Here is a 17,348-nt window from a genome sequence, read left to right on the forward strand (position 1 = left end):
GCAGAGTGCGGAACTGGAGGCAAACAGCCATGGACCGAGTGGAATGGAGGCGGCTACTATGTACAGCAGAGGCCACCCCGGCCTTAGCCTGACCGATTGATTGATTGATGAGTAAGGCACTCGTCACCACAGAATCCAAGCCAAATTTCGTGTCTACTTCTTGATTTCTTTATAAACAGAGTTATTCCAATAGAATCAAAGAAATCCAGAAGGGAAATATATGAAAAAATGGTGAAAATCGTAGAAGGATTTGTTCAAGAAAGCCAAAAAACTTCTTAATTCTTATATAATACCTATTCCTACATGAATGCTATTTCTTCATGTGCTTCATTGAGGAGTTCACTGCGGTATTCCTGGACAAATATTTCATGGAATTTCTATGCAAAATATCACATTCAATAACGGAATGCTAAAGAATTATTAAGTTTAAGTAGTGGTGCAGCCGATTTTTTTTCTTTAGAAGATTGTTGAATACAAAAGTTTTCTCCATGTTATCGATTGTAGAGGAAAATATTTAATTATAGGTACCTATTGATATTTTTTTTCCTTGAAAATGCATGGGTAGGACAATACATGGACTGTCCTACCCAGCATATTCTGTGGGTAGGACATGTCCTACCTGTCCTACCCACTCCTCGCTCTATATAAATAATATGCTAACTGGAATTAGACCAGATCATCAGACCAGCGAGGGATGGTAACTCCTTATGAGTTCGAAATCATTCAAAAAGGGTCAAACATTGTAAAATCGCTAGAACCAGGGCTGTGGCTACTCTGATACCTATAGGGGTAGGCGGGGCATTATGGACACCCGGGGCAGAATGGACACCATCAATATTTTGAAATATGCGAACTTTTTTGAACTTTTAATGAATGGAGAATATAGTCCATTTGTCTAAAACGTAGTTTCAGGAAATAAACATTCGAAATTAAAATTATACTTAATTTTACGCGAAAAAGTTGTGTCCTCCGTTTTTTGTGCATGGAAATTATAATTTTCACACCATCTAAAATAATATTTAGTGATTAATTTATTGCAGGTCGATTAAAACCTGATATTTATAGAACACATGCAAGTAGTTTTGCTGTATCTACATGCTTAATATGTTTATATTGTCTTCTTTATTATATCAAAAATCAAGTTTGAAAATATCTTCTGCTGCCGGGGCAAAATGGACACTCATCTTTTTGAAAGAAGCGACAAGGGAAAAATATAACCTAAATCACAAACCAACCAAATTACCGATTTCAGTATATTTTCGGTTAAATGTTCACTATAGTAGACATAGGGTGAAACAAATTGGTCAAAAAACGACAGAAGTGAAAAATAGTTGTTCTAGGCACAGCTGTACATGCCGACAAAAACGAAGCTTTATCCAAAACAGCCTGAATTTAAATAAACTGAACAAAAATGAACTACTTCGACGTATTATTCATCCATAATAGTTGTTTTGTAATGAAATGACTTTATAGGTGTAAATAATGTACGAAATTCGTAAAAGTCTCATGGTGTCCATTCTGCCCCGTATGCTTGAAGACGGTCATGAAGAACTAACATTTTTCAAAACATTTTTTTAAGTGGATAAATCATTTTTCTTCGTGAACATTCTTATGCAATAGATGCTAAATAGACTTTAAAAGGATACATGTATCAAAAAACTAAACTTTTTTGACATCTTGCCAGGTAAAGTTGGCAAAAACCTTAGGGTGTCCATATTGCCCCGCCTACCCCTACGTTTAACTTTTACGTTGCGTTTACTTAGTTATAAATAAAAGATAAAATAATAAAAAATGGCGCTCATTGGGTTTTGTGTTGACAATATTAATATCATTTTTCGAAGAGACCGGTTTAGCTGATGGATTGAGATTCTATTCACTATATTTCAGATAGAAATATTAGTTCTGTTCAATGAAATAGATTGAACATTGTTGAAGTTGCTGCATCCTGCTCTTACCTATTCGTCAACAAATGGGTACGAGCAGGATGCAGCAACTTCAACAATGTTCAGCCTACTTCATCGAAGAGGACTATTATTTTCGTCACTTTTCATAGATTTTATGCAGAAATCAACTACCTAAGTCAATTTATTCGACAGTTCTTTTCTTAATTTACAGATGCAAAATTTGTGGTAAAGTGACAGATCAGATGATCACTCTTAAAAAGCACATGCGTGCCCACCGGATAGAAATGGAGAAGACATTGCCGTACGCGTGTGAACTTTGTCCCCGGAAGTTTGAAACCGAAAAGGCCAGAAACAAACACGAACGGCTGCACGGGCGCAAGAAGATTGTGGTCCGGAGGGAAAAGGGCCGCGACGAAGAACTGTTGGCGTTCTATAAGAGGGTCTGGTGTGACATCTGCGAGACGGAGAACAACGAAACTCGCGAGTTTGAGAACTTTTCGGATCTGAAGTGCCACATAATAGCGGATCACAACAAGACACCATACTTGAAGTGTCCCATTTGCTTCAAGAAAAACGTCTGCAGGCAGCAACTCATTGTGCACATAGATGTTCACGAAAACCCGGATCGATACAGGTAAAAGGGAGATCTTAAAGTATTGAAAGTCGTGGGATCTGATATGCAACTTCTTCGACAGGTGCGACATATGCGGTGAGGTAAATCAATTCCTTGAAAGGCACAAGGCAAAAGTTCACGGTAATCGGGAACCGGAAAGCGACGAGAAGAACTACGGCTGCGAACATTGTGGAAAAATGTTCCGCTGTGAAACGAACCTAAAGAATCACATTGACCGGGTCCATGGTCTGAAGGATGTTATGTGCGACATTTGTAATAAACCGTAAGTGATTTTTTTCATAGACGCATTTTGTACACAGTATCTCAACACATGAAATAACTTATGTGTGTGTTGAATTGTGTACATTTTCTTTACTTAAATTTACAATACATTCGCTAAATGGCCTTTTTTTTCAAAAATGGTCAGTGGGAAAGCAGAGCGCTGTGTTATTCATAAATTGAATTAATTATTTTCAGATTCAGCAAAAAGGCCCTCGGCGCTCACAAACGGTCGGCGCACACGGACGAGCAATTCATGTGCGAACAGTGCCCGAAAATGTTCAAAACTCGTAGTGGGCTGGAGTCGCACAAGGGTGAACACGACGCCGATCTGCGCAAGCCGGTCAAGTGCGAACTGTGCGGCAAGGAGATGCGCCGTGGGGCGAGCTTGGCCAAACACATGAAGGTGATCCACACGATCGGAGATCCGGTGAACTGCAACATGTGCGGCAAACAGTTCCGCACGAAGTTCCATATGATGCGTCACCGGGCCAACACGTGCGCGGCCACGATCAATTCCAGGCCGTTCAAATGCGAGATTTGCGGAAAGGGATTCTCCATGCGGCTCACCATGAACGAACATATGACGACCCACACGAGGACCAGCTTGTACCAGTGTGCTTTCTGCTTCAAGACGTTTGGCTACATTTCCAATCTGTACAAGCATCGTAAAAAGGCTCATCCCGAGGAATGGCAAGAGGTGCAAGCGAGGCCGGATCAGGGTATAGCCACTTTTATTGAGATGAGAAATTGAGACGATCAAGGTAAGGAAAAAACAGTTGAATATTGTGGAAATGTTTGACTGTTTCCAATCTCGCCTGTAATATTTCTCTACTCACAATGCATGATAATTTTAATTCTTTTAAATTATAAAAAAATAATAAATATAATATTCTACCGACATAATTCGTTTTGTGAACATCAGTTAATTATTTATTGATGACAACCATTCGTCTATGCATGCAACTCAGTAAATATCATAAGACCTACTTTTCTATAGGGTGCGGGCACCGGTTTTGGCCAGTCTAAGGGAAATCATTTTTATAAAAATAACCAATAGTCCTATGAAAACAACCAAGACGTCAAAAGAAAGGTTTCAATCTATATTTTGGAGGAAAAATGCAGAAATCATGCCAATACTTGATTTTTGTATTAAAAGTAGCCCTGGCCAAAATAGAAGCTCTGACGCAGTTTTGGCCATATTCTTAAGTTTGGTTTCTATTTTGGCCAATCACGTGTATTTCTTTTGGGAGTGGCCAAATTAGAAGCACCCTGGCCAAAATAGATATATGGGAGTAGATTTTTTAAGGAAATATTTTTTTTCTTCCAGTTTTTAATCAAAATGTGTGGTTTTCATAGCTGTAATCATCATATTGTATTAGGATCTTCTAGTAAAAAATAAATTTACGCCGATTTAGATCGCAACAGGCTCAATACCGCACTATGGCCAAAACTGAAGCTTCTACCCTACTGGTTCATAATGCAACTAAGATGAGTTTCATAACATTTTGTGTATTCGTGCGTGGATTCATTCACCTGTGTTGCGTGAGTTCACTAATTTGCCGTTCAAAAGTCAAATCCCAATGACATTGTGCTGCGGGCGAGATCATATTGCGATCAAAAGGAATTCACACGACTTGCAGAAAAAGGGTGCCGTTATAGTTACGCGTGAGAGTGAGAGTTCGTCGGTGGTGAGATTGCGCGTGTGCGAAGCTGCAAAAAAGAATATCAACAACAGCAAATCCACGAAAATCCTTTGGACGCGCACTCCCACTCTCACTTTGAAGCGGCACTATGGCAGCGCCGTAATGGTTCTGTGGAGCGGATCTGGTGTGATGGTTAAAGTACGTGACTATCACGCCGAGGACCTGGGATGGAATCCCACTCCCGACAAACTCGCAAAATGTGAGTTCTTCCTTCGGAAGGAAAGTAAAGCGTGGTTCCCGAGATGAACTAGCCAAGGGCTAAAAATCTCGTTAATACAGATAGGTAAAATAAAAAAAAATAATAAGGGTACGGCCAGAGTGGACGCGTCACGCGATGCGACACGAATTTCTCGTTGTTGAAGTAAAGGAGCCGTTATAGTTATGCGTGAGAGTGGGAGTGCGCGTGTGCCGAAAAGAATAATATCAACAACAGCAAATCCACACAAATCGTCTGGACGCGCACTCCCACTCTCACTTTGACGCGGCACCATGGCAGTAAGAAACAAATAGATCTAGCAACTGGTCGCAGTGGTCACCCTAATTTTTGTTAACGAACGTATCCACTTTCGAACGTTTTTGGTTCGATCGAATCAGTAGGCCATTTGATTTTGAGTGTAAACGGCACTGCACTGTTTTGATTTTGTATGGGATTTTGACGTTTCGTGGCCTTGTTGTTTACAAAATGTCTGTAAGAGTGAAAGAGAAGGAGATAATTCCATGCACTGCCCTATTGGAACGATTTACGTTCGAAAATGGATTCGATCGAAAACAAGAATCAGGGTGTATATACCACCCAACAAGAAATAAAAAAGAACAAGAAGCATGCATGTATTAATCCTTTGGAGCAGGAGTGTTTTGTCGCTGCTGTCGCAACCTCGCTAAGGCCGAACACGTTTTTTATGCTCGATTACATCGCCGGGGTCATATTGACCCCACCGTCTAAAAAGGGTAAAAATAACTACAAATGCTTTGGTACAGAACTTATAAAACATCTTTATTCAACAATGATCATAAAACATAAAATAAGTTTGCAGACGATCACCCCTTCATTGAAGTATCCTCTTCGCTGTTGGCATGCTTCGAAACCGCGCCCTTGTCCGATTCTAAGCTGGTAACACCTCGGAGGCTCTCCCCGTCGGTCGAATCCGAAATATCGTCCAAATCGTCATCCACTTCGCCGATGTAAAAAAGTGTAGCCCGCGGGATGACTCGTTCCTTGATGTAGTAGCCGATCTCGAAGTCCGTTTCCAAGAACTGCACACTCAGAATGGGATCCGTCATGAACAGGGGTTTTGGGTTAAAGAAGTTGAAGAAGCTGTTGGTCACCATCTCAACTTTTTGGCCGTCTTTGTCCTCGACAGCCAGCTTGGTCAGATTGGCCCCCTCTTTCCAGTTTATCTCCTGACCGATGGTGTCGTAGATTTCAAAACCGTTGAACGCAAACGGCTTCTCCGAGCTTGGGCAGCATTTCATAAGATATTTCTTCTCCAGAATGCGATCGTTGAAATAATCGTTGGGCTCGAATTCGAACTGAAGCACAAAGGATGGCTGAGGATCGTTTTTGACCTGGACCCTGACGTCGATCAGCCGCTTCAGAGCATCCTCGTCCGCCTCCCGAATCATCGCTTGCAGAACGGGTGTCATCTTGAACACAGTCAACCAAAACTCCGGCAAACCTTGGGCCTGATCTGCTGCGTCATCCGACGGTTCCGGAATACCTTCCAGTTTCGGAATGTAGGTACCGTTGACGATCTGCCGGCGCTTTTCGTACATCTCTTCGTAGTGCTTCTGAAAATCAACCTCGAGCATGTGCACCTTCTGGTGGAACTCGGCTTCCTTTTCCAACAGGTCCAGCTGAATCTTTTTCAACGTTTCAATCTTGATCCGGATGTTCGGCGGCATGGCTGTAATTTTCTTCATTTGCTTGATTCGTAGGTCCAGGTTCGAGATTTGCCGGATCAAGGATTCTTCCTCTTCGGAACGTAGGACGGGAGCATTCGTTTCAGTCGTTGCTTCCATGGTGGCGTTTGACTTTGAAATGATGAAAATTTTCGCAACTTTGCTTGCAGTGGTTGCTGAGATGCATTTTCTGTGGTTACTTGATCATACCATGCTGACGACATGGCATTATGTTTTAGGTGATTGTGGTGCTCACGTGGTCCGTTATGCCTCATAGCCACGCAGTGGCTTAATTTCCCCAAAAAGGGAGGATAAAAGCCACGCTCATAGCGATAGAGTAAAGCACGTAGTTTTCGGGGTGAGGGGACGGCGGTGGAGGTTTTTGCCAATGTCAAACATACATTTTCATATTCTTGAATGAACAAAAAAGTCTTACCGCGCTGCCATAGTGCTGCTTCAAAGTGAGAGTGAGAGTGCGCGTCCATAGGGTTTTCGTGGATTTGATATTGTTGATATTCTTCTTTGCGGCTTCGCACACGCGCACTCCCACTCTCACGCGTAACTATAACGGCGCCCTTAGGTGGTTCTAAGATGACCAAAGTGGTCAGCATGATTTTGGAATGGCCACTAAGTACAATCTCTTCATGGATTTCACAACTTCTAAGAAATGCTCACGGAACCATTTCATTAATTATGTACACTTATTTTGCATTTTTCCTAAAAAAATATATAACGAATTATACCTTATATTGCATCCGCCTCAGGTGTACTCGAACCCAGTACCGTGCTAATGTACTGTGCAGCGTCGAAGTCTTCCGCAGCGCTAAAATCTTCCACAACGTCCTCGCCGCAGCTGACGATGCTGTCACTCATCGCTATCGATAGATAATCGGAAGAATGGGATTTTCGTACATGCGCTTCGATGTGCGACTTTGCGCCGTGCACATTAAAACCGACCGGACACGTTTCCGAGTCTTGCTCTTCGTTTGTATTTGTTTGAATACTGAGCATTGCATCCGACTGGTCCCGGTCCAGATCAAATCGTTTGACACCCTCACGGTTCTTTTCTTCCCATGCCTCCCGATGGGACCGCCTCTCGTGGTTCGTGGCGAGATCTTTGCTAGTGTACTCATTCGGGCAGAAACGGCACTTTACCAGCACCATCCAGTGCACCTTGTTAACGTGACCCTAGAATAGTTAACATTTGTGTTACTAGTTGAAATAATCGCATATATAGAGCTATAATACTGATTATGTCATACTACATTTGCATTTAATCCAAATGTCTGTTCTTGAACATTCTCTTTCAAATGGTTTCTCTGTAACTCTATAGCATCATCGATTTTTGAAATCGAGATAAACAGAACTAGATGAGAATAGTGCAGCAATATATTTAAGAATATAGTTGCCGTTGTAATCAAGGCACCCATTAACCAAGCAACCGAGAACACCGTCGGGAACGTGGAACGGAGTCAACGGCTATGCTGCAGCATGGACACGGCAGAACGTGAAACGTTACAAAAGAAAGCGTAAGCAGTAGATCCGCCTCTTTCGGGAGAAGAAACGCCGCCTGGAAGAAACGGGATTGAGGAAAGGTTGTCAAGAAACACGAGCCTTATTTCATCCTAAAGAGTTCGTGCAGTAAGCCTAAATGCGCAGGGGCCCTTGGCGGACCAACGTGTTATATCGAAAGGAGGAAGCAGCACTTCGACAAAAAATACCTGAATGGTGCAGCAGGGATCGCATAAACTGAGGATCAAAGCAACGAACGAAATGACTACGTCAACACGGCGGCTGGGAAGTCAGCTGGTAAGGATGGTATTGCAGTTCAACTCATCAAGACGGGTATGAAAATGTTGGCCATTTGTCTACACCGGCTGATTGTCAGGATTTGGGAAACCGAACAGCTACCGAAGTAGTAGTAGGAAGGAATAATTTGCCCTATCTACAAGGAAGGCTAACTTGTCGAGTGTGAGAATTCCCGAGCGATCACCATTCTGAATGCCTTCCACAATATGTGCAGATCATCTTCCGTCAGCTTTTACCTATTATAACGAATAAATGTGGTTTACCTTTATCAAGTGTGAATCACATGACGACACTTCAACGTCTCCGCAGGTTGTCGCCCGATGGGCTTCGAGTCCAAATCTGCCAATCAGTTTGCCGCATTTGTCGCACACGGTTTGTTCTTTGCTTTCGTCCTCCGTGATAAGTTGACCCATTTGGTTGCGATGGCGTTCGTGCGATTCCAAGTGTCGGCTCATGTTCTGCTTTCGGAAGCTGCAGATTAAAAAAAAAAACGAGTTAAATTTAGTTCTACCCTCTAAATAGGGTGACTTTGGGTATTTTGGGGAAAGCTTGGGGAACTTTTTAGATTAACTTTGAGTTCAACAAGTTTGATAAAACACTTCATGATGAAGAGAACAAAGCTAAGCTGCTGAAAATAGAACAATTTTACCTATCACGTTTTCTTTTAATTCAAGCAGCATAAGATTATTTTTTTTTAATATTATGGTATAGCGTTCTTGATTATACCTATACCTAATAGGTTTACCTACTAGACTTCTAATGCTATACATAATTCATGTCATCTGCAAAACAGACAAATTGGCTTCGTTGACGGCCGCTCGACAACAGACCAAATCTTCACCGTGCGGAAAATCCTCCAAAAATGCCGCGAATGCTAGGTCCCACCGCACAACCTGTTCATCGATTTCAAGGCAGCGTACGACAGTATCGACCGCAGAGAGCTACGAAAAACCATGGACGAGAACAATGAGGTCATGTGTTGCTCCAGTGCGAGCTAACTCATCAGCCACGACCAAGTGTACCCATACAAGGTGAACAGCATTTGCTGAATTCAGCTTCTCGATTTGAGTTCGACAAGCGATAACTTTGATCTAGAGTTGGCCGAAGCAAGTGCTATAATAGCATCCTGGCTATCTAAACAGAAGTATATGACTTTGCCCATTACGTGTTGCTGAAGTGCTGATTGCACTTCGCACATAAGAGTAAAGATTTCAACCTGAAAATCGGTGTACCGTGCCATGCCCTAATACTGTGTGCCTCCTAATACCGTGTATTTGACAAAAAACTCAAATATTTTATTTTTATGGATCATATGTACTAACCTCTAGGCAACGTTTAACGCGCAGGTTCTTTAAAGTTTGAACTTAGTATGATTGATATAGTGATGATTCAAAGGACCACCGATGTATGCGGGCCACATACATGGTATTAGGCACAATGCTATGTTTTACCATTTTGATTTGAACAATGGCTTAAACATTTGGAATTACATTAATTATATTTATTTTCCATAATACACACAATAAGCAATAAAATAGCGTTTAAAAAATCAAGAAACACGGATAATTAATTTTTACAGGGCTCTTTGAAGTGAAGAGCATCCTTAAGGTCACGGTATTAGGGCATGGCCCGGTAGTGTCTTTCAAATGAGTAAGACTTATGTAGCCTTAGCTCACGAGAGCGGACACCAGCGCCTGCTCGACCTTCAAAAAGGGAGCTATCAGTGTAATATACGATGCCGTCTGAAATATTTCTCTTCAGATAACCAGATGTCCACTCTTCCAGGGAAAGGAACTTCGTGGAAAATGTCCTATATGGAAAATTACAAGCAATTGTAAGATCACTTGGAGCAAGGACAACTTTGTCCCAATCCACCAAAAGTGGAAACAACTAGGTGTGTGTCGATCTGGGGTACACATGAATTTCCTCTAGTAAACTGAGTACCCGTAGACGGTAAGTGCAAGAAAGTGCTTCTTGTTTGAGATGAATGTGTAGTGGGGCAACAATCCAGAGAGAACAATCCAGACGTCGCCATAAACACATCCTTTGGATATGGCCTAATTTTGATTGGATCGTTCCCATTTTGCTTTTCTGCCACCACACAAGGCCAATATTGGTCGAACAACAGTTGTGTAAATCCATTTGATATACATGGGTTTTAGACCCCGAATTGTACCAAATGTACGCCGGCATTGCCCGAAGGCCATACAAGCTTTCTTGATCCTTAACTCAATGTGAGGTATCCAGGAAAGCTTGGAATCAAGAATAACTCCAACGTATGCAACTAAAAATGCGGCTAAAGAAAGTGGTAGAAGAGCATATAAATATGACATGACATCCAATAGCTACTTACGCCTTGTTGCACTGCTTGCATGTTACAAAGTCCTTTATCGGGTCGTGCTTAGGCACTGTGTTGATATGCGTTTTCACATGCGCGGTCATTTCACTTGGAGTGTAACTGTAAAATAAATATGAAACACCGCATAAACCTCAACTCATAACAGTCTACGAGCAATGGTTTGAGATACTTACAATTCTTTACAAATATAGCAAGAATGCTTCTCGTTAGGTTTTGGCACAACGATTACGGTCGGTACCGTCGGTTTGACCTTGGGTTTCGACGCCGCACTTGGGGTGGTAGCCGTAGCTGGTACTGCGGTAGCTCTCTGGGGTTTCCGCTGCGCTTTGTTTTGAGCAAAACAATCCGCTTTGTGGTCTTTAAAATCGTCGGGAGAAAAACTGCAAACGAATCACCATACGAAATATTTTATTTTCGATACAAATAGGTATGTTTCATTAAGCATGATAGGCATTCATTGGAAACGGTTTTACGGGGTATGTTATAGAATCGAATTACCTATTCTTGCAGAGTTTGCAGCTGATTTTCACCTTATGTGCCGAACATAGATGGTCGGTAAGCCCCTTTTCTGAGGTAAACGTCACATAACAAATTTTACATTGAAATTTGTGCATCACCGTTGCATTCTCATTGGTCGATCGGGGTTTCTTTGCTTCCGGTGCCACCGATGCTTGCTCACCATCTGCTGGAGAAACTCGTTTTAGCGGCCTGACCTGGTCAACTTTTACGACGGACTTCCCCTTTCCAAGTTTGGCCTTCTGCTGACTGTCGAGAACTTTGTTGTAGAATATGAAAAAATCTAACACGGCCTTACTGCACGTGGTACAGATTAACTTGCTATCAACTTGAAGTTTCTATAAATATAAATGAAAGGAATGTTAGAGTGTGTACAAAAGTCGAAAAAATGACTCTGCTCTGATCGAAAATTTGATGCATATGTTTAAGACGTTATATATCTGCATATCTCCACAACCTATTTACATTATAGGTACACATTAAACTTTATATAGATTATACAAAAAAGGTAATGGAGCAGTAAAAGGAAACGGAATTATGGGACAAAAACTTACGTTTTTGAAGAGCAAATCAATGGCTTTCCTGTGATCCTCGTTCAACGGCCTTAACGCTGTGGATGCCAGACACAGGATGCATCTCATCCGCACGGAAATCTTCGGTGCGATGGGTATCTGTAGGTCGGCTCCAGAGGCACGTTCTTCGCACCTCGGTGCGATGGGTACTGGTTCCTTCTTCGGTTTAGACACTGTCGAACTAATAGTGTTTGCTACAGATCTTGCATCTTGCTGGGGCTTGTTACATGTGTCGATTGTTACGCACTTTCCGGTCGAGTCCGATTCCTTGACCAGGGAGATTAAATTGTACAGATTGAAGTAAGCTGCGTGAAGAAAATATGAGACAGAAAAGCGATCGAAGAAAGTTCATCGATCTTACCGACGTGATCCGTGAAACGGGCTTTCTTGTTCACGTTGACCGTTGGAATCCAATCGACATTTTCCACATCTGTCAAATCCGCCATGGTTCCGGAGACAAAATGTAGACTACACAGCTGTCGTTTACAGGAGAGCGTAAAGAATTACCAAAAAGAAAAATATGTAATCATAATTAATGTTAAAATTTCTTTGATATTTGATGATTATGAAAAGTTTTGTATTAAATAATGTTCATAGTGATTAGTGATTAAGCTTGATAATTAAAAATGCTATCAAATAAATAATGTTTAAATTAATTTTTTTTCTTCTGATTATGATTCATAATTAAGAATTGAATTGTAAAAGTACAATGACTAATGGGTAAATAAAATATCCAAAATATAATGAATCTTACCTTATCCCACTGAGTGCGCCGATTCACCATTTGGCACCAGAGCAGAAGCCGTTTCTCAGACAACACGCGGCGCACGTAATTAGTGGTGTCCAATTTAGGAAAAGAGTAGATTTTTGTTTTCTTACTGGGTGACTTGTTATTTGAGCAATTTTTGATGCTGCAAATCTGAAATTATATTAGGATAGTTTTGATTTTGAATGGTAGGGTATGGTTGATGTTGCGTACAGTTTCAGTACGCTTGCTGTTGAGTGGAACTGGTAACTCAAAAGCAAGAGTGCAGTACATAAGCGGCGGTGCGAAGGCCGACGGTGGTTATAATTTTACAACTCGGCAGTGTCGTTTGGTTAGTGAACGAGAAAAGGCACTGCAGTTAGGAGATACGTTTGGCTCGAGAGCGGATACCACATTGTAAGATTCAATACCTAGAATGTAAAATGTAATAATAACACTAGTTTACAGCATTTTTGAACTCGCTAAGCTGATGATCATTTTTGGTGTAAAATCATGCCCTGAGTTCGAAAACGCGAAGGAAAAAAATTACAGTAGAGCGGAAATTTTTTCGACTTTCCATGCAAGGTTGATGATTTGAAATCGATTTTTGTTCTATTTTTAAGCAAAGTCGCTCACTTCAAACATCTCATTCTCCGTAATCAATGCTCCGATTGAGCTGAAATTTTTACTGTAACTCGCCTACATATGATATGTCAAATAAACGTCGAGAAAGAATTTTTCAGTTGGTTTTTTCTTATTGAAAAAAATACATTTCTTCAAAAAATTTTGGGAATTTTGCTAAAATTTAAGAAGATCGTCCCTAAAACTCGTCAATATCTTGAATTACATCAATCTGACGCAAATCCTGTATTCAGATGATCGAATGGTATTGTATGCAGCTTTTAATTTATGGAAAGGGATTCAAAATTGGTTGAACAAAACGCAATATATTTGAATTTTAGTAAATTACATATTTTGAAAAGTTACAAAACTCGATATTGAGCTAAAACTCAAAAACTGTTCTACTTTAAATTTTTTGAAGGTCGGTTTCGAAATCAGCACTAAATTGTGCTTCAAAAATTTTGGTCGTTGACAGAAGTTCACGACTTTCGTTTTATTTTGTAAACTTGTGTAATTGAATAAATAAATTGCAGTATTGAAGCTGCTTGGAGTAAGAAGCTGCTATCGATGGGTGGTTTTAGTTCTGCGGCAAATCGTCCTAACAGTTGATTTTTTTAAACATAATATTTCAAACAAGGTTCTCTTCGGATGGGCGAAAGAATAAAACGGAGCTTGAACAATTTAAACTTATTTATTAAAGATAGGTCTTCACTGTTTGAAGACTTGTAGTGTAATGCGTCCCAAGTCTCCTATTACTTCATAATCAAATTACAAAATGTAGGATAGACAATTAATTTATGTTTCTAATACTAAGAGGACTAGAATTTAGGGTTCTTCAGTTGGAATCAATCCGTTACAAATTAATTAAAATTCCCAGTATTTATCAATTACATACTTGGTTATCTGTTCTGTTCTGTTCTGTTATAATCAACGCACCCCCGGGCCGTGGCCAATCTACGTTGTTTCGCTGGGCGATACGTCTACCAGTAGACTTGTATCTGCCCTATGCTAAACCGATTAGCATATCAAGTCCTTTCCACTGATGAGTAGGCTCGAATGTCCCGCCCTTCCTATAACCCATAGGGGAAAATAAGGAGTTTCCAGTTTCAAGTATTGTATTGATTATGACACCAACTCTTTCTATTCCTTGGGAAAAAAATCACTAGACTTGGATTATCAGACTACTATTAATAATGAACATAATTAAGATACAAGTCTACATACACAATTGTAAAAGCAGTGTTAGATACTTTAAAGTGAATTGAAAAATGTGAATAAGATAAATTGTAAACTATTTCGCGGCGACACGAATGCTTCAATAGTGTCATAAATAAAGGCGCAAACAAACAAATAATTGATATTGAAGTATGCATATTGCATTATCTATTAGCAAAGTAGTAGAAAGAGTTGGGTGCCTGATTATAAAATTGTTGTACTTATCTTGTGTGTTTCGGACAAGTCCCGTTTGTGTTGGCCATTGGGACACTTCTTGCTTCAAAACGGTCGTTTCTGGAATGGGAAGAGAATAATTGGCCGCACAACTCCGCAAATGGGCGGCCCGCACATATTAGTATAATGTTGCAATGATTGAAAATAATAGAGTATAATTGTATATATGAATACTGCTACTAGTTCAGGTTTCTCACCCTCCACGATTCTCTTGATACTGTTAGGGCCTGTCCATAAACTACGTAGACTCTTAGGGGGAGACGGGGGGGTCTGGCCAAAGTCTACGCTCCATACAAATTTCGAAATTTTTGTATGAACAAAAGTCTACGAGGGGGGAGGGGGGGGGGGTCTGAGATGGCAAAAAAAAAGTCTACGTAGTTTATGGACAGCGCCTTATAGCGTATTTGTTGTAGATTTGTTAATAAGTGAAGCCTCCAGTAATTCAAAATTCAATGTAGCGAAGATCTTGAGTGGATAGCATTCATTGATAATGATAGTGATTATTTTAATATGGCTTAACAAAAATTGCTATTCAATTATTTTAAATCGGATTCGTCAATAAAATTATTGTTCATAAAATAATTAACCATGCGAATAATAATATGATATAAGAGCTCTCGTGTTTCAATCAATGCTGTCATACTATCTACAAAATCTTACAAAGAGGATTGAGGAAGTTATTTAGATATTGGTTATATGAACTACTACTATTTACTATAACATCTTCAAATGGATAGTGTAACTACAGAAGAGTTAGCGGTATTTGTATTATTGAAGTGATATACCCAATGGGTGCCCCTGAAATAAAAATCCATTAATTTGATTCAACTAGGAGTTCGTTCATAAATCACATGTACTTCATGAGGAGAGGCAAAGTTGTAATTTCATGCAATTTTGGTTTTGCATGGACAAAATTTTATGAGGGTTCGGTCTATATGTTTTATGAACGGACTCTAATATATGGATTTGCAGCATAGCTGAGCCTTTCCGTCATAAGACTGACGAAAACCAATAGTTTGTAATGAAATTGTCCGCGTGGATTTGTAGTACTGAATCAATTGCTCGACATGACCCTATGTCTCACATACGATTATGCTAATGACTCATTAAAAGATTAAAATCTGATACTCATCTCATGTTTGTCTTCAAAACCTTGTCATATTTAGAAAATGCATGCTTTTAAGGTTTAGCTCTTAAGCTATCTTAATAATTTTACTATTTACTGACTAGATAGTCAAAGTTAGAATTCACAGAGAATGAGATCATTTATAGTACTACAGCACCATAGGAGATCACTCACACTGCGTTTTCATAGAACGGCATTTTGTTCTACTAATAACAAACAGATGCTACTGATCTCCCTTAGCATAGAACCGCAGCCTAATGCACGCGCCCTGTCGGATTTCATAAGCCTCGGAGATTATTACCACCTTCAATGGTATTCCCATATACTCTCCCACATTATTGTCCCATCAAGGGTCTGACTGGGCTCATAACCCCCCTCAGTGGTAATATTCTCACTAGCTTGGAATTATATTTCCCGGTACATAAGTGATTTCGACAACATACCGTTACACTATGCCGTAGTATAATTGGAATCACTATATCAGAGCATTGAATTCTGATTTTAAAATTTACCATTGAATCTACATTCAGTTCAACCAATCAACACTGCAAAGCACAATGGTCATATGCCGAAAATCAATGCTTCCTGGAAGATATAAACCAAACCCAGGGATGGTACGCCTAAAAAGTGTGATAAAAGTGCACATTTGCCTCGGATCGTCTTGACGTCTTCGGGGCACTTATTCCTCCATTTACAAGGAATAAGTGCACCGAAGACCTCAATTCGATCCGACGTATCCCTGCGCTGTAATCACACTTTGAAGGTGTGTGCACACTATTGTGTCAGTCCAATAGGACGCAATCAGTGAAGTACTAGATTGAAAGTAGTGAGCTGGATTTTTGTATGGTGAGATGATCAATACTCCATTTCTGCAATGAAATGGTGCAAACAGCATGGGTTATATTATTTCTTGATTAATTTGATGCTGTTTGAGCAAAAGTTTGGATAACTGTGTTGTTAAAGTTGTAAGGAAAAATAATACAACAACACAGTTATCCAAACTTTTACTCAAACAGCATCAAATTAGCCAATGAATCATATAACCCACGCTGTTTGCACCATTTCATTGCAGATATGGAGAATTGATCATCTCACCATACAAAAATCCAGCTCACTACTTTCAATCTAGTACCTCACTGATTGCGTCCTATTTGGGGTGCAGTCAGCAATATATCGTCGATAATTACCGATATGGAAGACATTTTGTATAGTGTAATTGCGATAATTTGGTGAAAAACTACAAAGTTACCCTATTTTACGGTACGCAAAAAAAAACAAACTCACCGTTTTTTGTTGTCCTAGTATTATTTCCGCTTTCTCCTTCTCGGCTGCCAGTACTTCCGCATCGGCCCCGTGCCTCCTGGAGGGCGGTTGCTCTGGCAAGTGCAGCGTCGGCACCCAATCGATGCTGCCCGGTTCGTCGAGTTTAGCCGGTCGGCCGCTGACAAAGTGTCGACCACAGATCCGCACGCTCGGGTGCATCGATTTCCTGTAGCCGGATGCCTTCCGCCACATAGCCAGCCGCATCTTTTTGAGCTGTTCCTGCTCGCTGGTGCTTCTCGCATTGCCCAGCTGCGGGAATTGGAAGAAGCTCAGATCGCAGTTTTTGTTGTGGTTCCGACATGTTACCACCGCACACGCAACAACCATCGTTTCGGGAAATTTTAACGTTTATTGTAGAAATTCCAAAAACTCGCTAAAACTCGCACTACCAAAATATTAAATAAATAAATTTAAATAAATTTTATTT

At 40.4% G+C, this 17,348-nt stretch overlaps 3 protein-coding genes across 5 annotated transcripts; 1 reads left to right on the top strand and 2 right to left on the bottom strand.

The window, feature by feature from the left end:
- The first annotated feature begins 2,061 nt into the window (after positions 1 to 2,061).
- LOC115261472 (zinc finger protein 98) lies at positions 2,062 to 3,700 on the top strand. Its single transcript, XM_062843952.1, has 3 exons — positions 2,062 to 2,538; positions 2,600 to 2,800; positions 2,995 to 3,700. Exons 1-3 carry the CDS (start codon positions 2,147 to 2,149, stop codon positions 3,548 to 3,550), a joined length of 1,149 nt encoding a protein of 382 aa, XP_062699936.1. The 5' UTR covers positions 2,062 to 2,146; the 3' UTR covers positions 3,551 to 3,700.
- Positions 3,701 to 5,467: 1,767 nt separating this feature from the next.
- On the bottom strand, positions 5,468 to 6,564 carry LOC115254074 (nucleosome assembly protein 1-like 1). The gene has a single exon (XM_029863125.2). The coding sequence runs from the start codon at positions 6,519 to 6,521 to the stop codon at positions 5,541 to 5,543; it is 981 nt and encodes a 326-aa protein (XP_029718985.2). The 5' UTR covers positions 6,522 to 6,564; the 3' UTR covers positions 5,468 to 5,540.
- A 423-nt stretch (positions 6,565 to 6,987) lies between these two features.
- Positions 6,988 to 17,348, bottom strand: LOC109427210 (uncharacterized). 3 transcript variants are annotated; one of them, XM_062843950.1, is made up of 10 exons: positions 17,228 to 17,348; positions 16,883 to 17,170; positions 12,412 to 12,576; positions 12,019 to 12,133; positions 11,640 to 11,962; positions 11,068 to 11,423; positions 10,743 to 10,949; positions 10,564 to 10,668; positions 8,474 to 8,681; positions 6,988 to 7,589 (listed from the first exon to the last, which is right to left on the bottom strand). In XM_062843950.1, the coding sequence occupies exons 1-10, from the start codon at positions 17,246 to 17,248 to the stop codon at positions 7,146 to 7,148; spliced, it is 2,232 nt and encodes a 743-aa protein (XP_062699934.1). In that variant the 5' UTR covers positions 17,249 to 17,348; the 3' UTR covers positions 6,988 to 7,145. The 3 variants fall into 3 exon arrangements, with proteins under 3 accessions (XP_062699934.1, XP_062699933.1, XP_062699935.1); XM_062843949.1 differs by having other exon boundaries at positions 6,989 to 7,589; positions 16,883 to 17,323; XM_062843951.1 differs by lacking the exons at positions 16,883 to 17,170; positions 17,228 to 17,348 and adding an exon at positions 12,637 to 12,798 and having other exon boundaries at positions 6,990 to 7,589.

The sequence above is a fragment of the Aedes albopictus genome, unplaced genomic scaffold (assembly GCF_035046485.1).
Source record: "Aedes albopictus strain Foshan unplaced genomic scaffold, AalbF5 HiC_scaffold_67, whole genome shotgun sequence".
NCBI lineage: Eukaryota > Metazoa > Arthropoda > Insecta > Diptera > Culicidae > Aedes > Aedes albopictus.

Bases quoted from the DNA above. Each gene is read 5' to 3' on its own strand.
- LOC109427210 (XM_062843949.1), bottom strand. From the start codon at position 17,248: ATGGTTGTTGCGTGTGCGGTGGTAACATGTCGGAACCACAACAAAAAC. The intron at 8,682-10,563 runs GTAAGTAGCTAT...TTTAATCTGCAG, and splicing joins TGCAAGCAGTGCAACAAGGC to CTTCCGAAAGCAGAACATGA. The intron at 7,590-8,473 runs GTAAACCACATT...TAACTATTCTAG, and splicing joins GTGATTCACACTTGATAAAG to GGTCACGTTAACAAGGTGCA.
- LOC115254074 (XM_029863125.2), bottom strand. From the start codon at position 6,521: ATGGAAGCAACGACTGAAACGAATGCTCCCGTCCTACGTTCCGAAGAG.
- LOC115261472 (XM_062843952.1), top strand. From the start codon at position 2,147: ATGATCACTCTTAAAAAGCACATGCGTGCCCACCGGATAGAAATGGAG. The intron at 2,539-2,599 runs GTAAAAGGGAGA...CTTCTTCGACAG, and splicing joins GAAAACCCGGATCGATACAG to GTGCGACATATGCGGTGAGG. The intron at 2,801-2,994 runs GTAAGTGATTTT...AATTATTTTCAG, and splicing joins TGCGACATTTGTAATAAACC to ATTCAGCAAAAAGGCCCTCG.